The sequence below is a fragment of the Balaenoptera ricei genome, chromosome 6 (assembly GCF_028023285.1).
Source record: "Balaenoptera ricei isolate mBalRic1 chromosome 6, mBalRic1.hap2, whole genome shotgun sequence".
NCBI classification, from domain to species: Eukaryota; Metazoa; Chordata; class Mammalia; order Artiodactyla; family Balaenopteridae; genus Balaenoptera; species Balaenoptera ricei.
In genome coordinates this window covers 13,475,171-13,479,240 of record NC_082644.1, presented here as the reverse complement: position 1 = coordinate 13,479,240, position 4,070 = coordinate 13,475,171, and the positions used below count along the sequence as shown (strand labels likewise).

The following is a 4,070-nucleotide window of genomic DNA, read 5'->3' as shown; positions in this document are numbered from 1 at the left end:
GTCCTGTGGGTGCAGGTTGGTGGTGGTGGAAGTGAGCCATGAGATTCCTTTAGTCAACAATAACGGTGCCTTTGTGTTGTCTCTCCTGTCCTCTGCCCCCTGTCGACACACTTGGGGGACCCCCTTTGGGGGCTTACAATGTCCCACCCTGACCAGAGTTCTGAGTTAGAGAAAGACTTCACATTTATGCCACTTTATTCCCAACACAGCACTTCATCATGTGCAACCTGGCGTAAGAATTTCTGAAAATCACAAAATTTACAGATATTAAATGGGTCACAGATTTCAAAGTCAGAATTACACTTGTGTTGTCAATTTTTCTGGTCCAGTGGATTTACATCTTCTGCCCAGTTTCCTCTTCGATCAGACTTTCCTGAAAAATATGTGAGTAGCAAATATATCAAGGTTGATTTTCCGAGCTGAGTTTCATTATGTCTGAACATTTTAATTTCTAAAATATTGATATAGAAAGATTATATCCATTTGTTTTTGCACACTAGATAGTGCTAGAGAGCTAGATCATGTCTTTATAAGTCGTTTAATAAACATAATATCTACATTAATAGTTTAAAGGTAGGATGTGAGGACAGAGGTGAAAGAAAGGTCTGATCTTTTTGTCTGTTTTTTTTCTTTTTAAATGGCTGCGTCGGGTCTTAGTTGCGGCATACGGGATCTTCGTTGCAGCGCGTGGGCTTCTCTCTAGTTGTGGTGTGCGGGTTTTCTCTCTCTAGTTGTGGCATGCAGGCTCCAGAGCACGTGGGCTCTGTAGTTTGCAGCACGCGGGCTCTAGTTGAGGCGAGCGAGCTCAATAGTTGTGACACGCGGGCTTAGTTGCCCTGAGGCATGTGGGATCTTAGTTCCCCAACCAGGGATTGAACCCACGTCCCCTGCATTGGAAGTCGGATTCTTTACCACTGGACCACCAGGGAAGTCCCCATCCATCTGTTATGAATCCAGTCTTTGCCTCAATTCTGTCTTTCTAATGTCATGTTTGGAAAATTTCACTGCTTGCTATTAGTTTTATCATGAGATAAACAGGATTAGAAAAAGAAAGGAAATAAATATGTCCACTTTTTCTCTGTCCTATGGGTGTAGAAATTGAAGTCAATGGAGAAAATAAAAACTATTGCTCATCTTCATATATGACGTATTCAGGCTTTTTCTGCTCCTGGGCATAACTGAAAATTAATGCCTTCTAACTACTGCAAATAAGTGGACCATGGAGCTCTGAGGACATCAGAATTGAATTCAGGTTTCAATTTCTATATTCAATTCTCTTTATATATTTCTTTAAATCAAAAACCTACATTGGGTTAGTAGAGTTCCATTTTGGGTGGGAATTTGGAAAATTAGTATTGTCCAATCAGAAAACTGGAAGTCAAATCTGTGGCTCTGAATTATAAATTTACTAGTTTGGGAGTTTTCATTCCAAAGAGAAAATTAATTAGAGCACCATTTTTGATTTCTACATTTCCCATGGAGAACCGTGTTATACCAAGAACTGTTGAAGAATCCAGTGGAGAGGTGTGGATTAGCCTAGAGAAGAATAGTCTAGAGAGTTTGATGAACATACTTGAAGAACTGACATGTAGCAGTGGGAAGAAATTTGTTTTGTCAGTCATCCCTTAGGCTAGAGCTGAGATTAGTAGATAAAGGTTGCAAAGAGATTTCAATTTAAGAAAGAAAGGAAAAAGGTTCCAATCATTAGTACTGTCTAACCACCGAAAAGGGGTGTTATGGAATGGCAAGGGCCCAGTACAGGAGGAATTCAGGCAGTCAGGAAGGTAAGCCCTGCAGTGGCTAGAGATGGTTGTCCTAAGTGGATGACCAAAGTGGTGGTACCCAGGGCCCATCCATCTCTAAAGCTCCATGTTATTAACGCTGTAACTCACCAGAGCTCCTTTCAGGTCCCTGAGTGGAGAACGGCGCTGGTGTATGGTGCACTCAAAGTGCTGAGGTTCTGCTGGTTGATCAACCTCTTTGGCTGTCTGCAAAAAAAAGAATGTGATTCTTGGAGATGGAGATACAGAAATGAAATGGTATTTTCCATTTCCACCAAAAACTGTGTGTGGGAAGTGAAGTCAAGGGGGTTGTGGGACTGAGAAAGCTGAGAATTGGGATGGAGACTTTAAAAGATCATAGAAATGCTGTCAGACACGTCTACAGATTGGTGTGCAGTTCTGGAGGAAATGGGCCATAATAAGGAGAGAGAATATTTTTCTCCCTCCAGTTGATGAGAATGAAGCACTTCAAGCCTCATGACGGGATGGTATACAAAAAAATACAAGAGCTTATAGTTATGACTAAGGTTGATCTTATTTTCTAGTTTTTACTAAATATGTCCTAGTTAGAAGAGAGTTGCTTCACATATAGTCTGTGGAGAGGGAATGTCAGATTCTGGGCTTCTTTGTTTCATACTAAATTATCTTTATTATTTCTCCCAAATGAGATATTTCTTTTCAATGAAAACTAAATGGTTTTAAGTTTCTCTAGCTATGTTTCCCATTCTCAGCTCTATATTGAGTGTCCAGCCCTGAATCATTCATCCTTTAGGGCGTGGTTCCTTTCCCATTAACTTAAAAAACAATAACAACTGTCTTTCATTAATCCATTAATGGATGGATCCATTAATCCATCCATTAATCCATTAATTCACTTAATCCATTTTTTTGGATTAAGCAGCCAAGATATATGGCTTCGCTCATGCAATCCTCACATGGCCCCAAGAAGTCACATTTTATAGATAAAAAAACCCAAGTACCTGTGTTAGTTCTGGTACTAGAACTGAAAACTAATTTCTGTGGAATCAAATCCAGCATATTTTCCAGAATGTATTTTGTCTCTTTGAGCTTGCTAACTCCTCTCCTCTATGGGCCTCCAACTTCTTTGCTTGAGTGCCCATATCATTAAAAAGAAATTGTAGGGACTTCCCTGGTGGCGCAGTGGTTGAGAATCCGCCTGCCAATGCAGGGGACATGGGTTCGAGCCCTGGTCCGGGAAGATCCCACGTGCCGTGGAGCAACTAAGCCCGTGCGCCACAACTACTGAAGCTCGCGCGCCTAGAGCAAGTGCTCCTCAACAAGAAAAGCCACCACAACTGGGAAGCCCACGCACGGCAACAAAGAGTAGCCCCCGCTCGCCACCACTAGAGAAAGCCCGCACGCAGCAACAAAGACCCAACGCAGCCAAAAATAAAATTAAATATTAAAAAAAAAATTGTAGAGCATGCACCCTTGATAAGGATACTTATTTATGTTATAAAAATGTACTGCTGACCTAATATCACAGATATTTTTAAAACGTGAAATTACAAGAAAAAAAAAAATAGGCAGAGTTCTAAGATTTTCTTTCCAAATCCCAAAGAATCATCTTGTACTAGAGACCTTGGCTCCATCCACTTGTTTCTAATTCCTTTGGCAAATCTATATCCTCAGAGAACGACACACCCCTTTGCGCTTGTTCGTCTAGGAATTATTCCTGCCCTTTGTCCCATTAGTCCCTGTCTGAATTGAAAGCAGGATTGGGACTTGACTTTGGAAGCGCCTTATCTCCCCCGGAATACCTAGGTTGGAGCCAAGAATCGGTAGCACCCTTGGGCGCATGTAGGATGTTGGCATCGTTCAGTTAGATCCCATAAGCCATGTCTCATTTTGAAGCTGAGAGAAACTTACCTCTTGGAAAGAATCAAGCACATTTTCAGCATTTCTCTTTCCTCCGGGGCGCAACCCGTAGGACCAGTGCTGGCTGGAGCAGCCCACCACACACAGAGTCAGCAGAATAAGTCCAGCTAGAAGTTTTGGAATCGGCTCCATTCTAAGGAACATCAATGCAACCATAAAAATAGACCCAGACTGGGTCGAGCAAAGACTCCTTTGGTGAAAAGCCTAACACTGGTGTCACTAACCCGGCAGAAGACGGAAGTGGGAGTCATCTACGGTTTTCACATGCAGGTACTTGCTTGCCTTGAGTTTCCTAGCCACTGGAGACAAAATCACTCCTTTAAACTCACATGTTGAGTGCTTTTTAGAACTAAACTATTTCAATGTGTATTATTTATTTGGTTATCCAAA

General features: G+C 41.7%; 1 protein-coding gene across 1 annotated transcript; it reads right to left on the bottom strand.

Moving 5' to 3' along the window:
- Positions 1-334: 334 nt before the first annotated feature.
- GNRH1 (gonadotropin releasing hormone 1) lies at positions 335-3,812 on the bottom strand. The gene is made up of 3 exons (XM_059926281.1): positions 3,672-3,812; positions 1,893-1,988; positions 335-373 (listed from the first exon to the last, which is right to left on the bottom strand). The coding sequence occupies exons 1-3, from the start codon at positions 3,810-3,812 to the stop codon at positions 335-337; spliced, it is 276 nt and encodes a 91-aa protein (XP_059782264.1).
- Positions 3,813-4,070: the final 258 nt, after the last annotated feature.

Excerpts from the sequence above, each read along its gene's own strand:
- GNRH1 (XM_059926281.1), bottom strand. The coding sequence starts at position 3,812 with ATGGAGCCGATTCCAAAACTTCTAGCTGGACTTATTCTGCTGACTCTG. Across the intron at positions 1,989-3,671 it reads TGCTTGATTCTTTCCAAGAG|ACAGCCAAAGAGGTTGATCA; the intron begins GTAAGTTTCTCT and ends TTTTTTTTGCAG. Across the intron at positions 374-1,892 it reads GGGACCTGAAAGGAGCTCTG|GAAAGTCTGATCGAAGAGGA; the intron begins GTGAGTTACAGC and ends CATATTTTTCAG.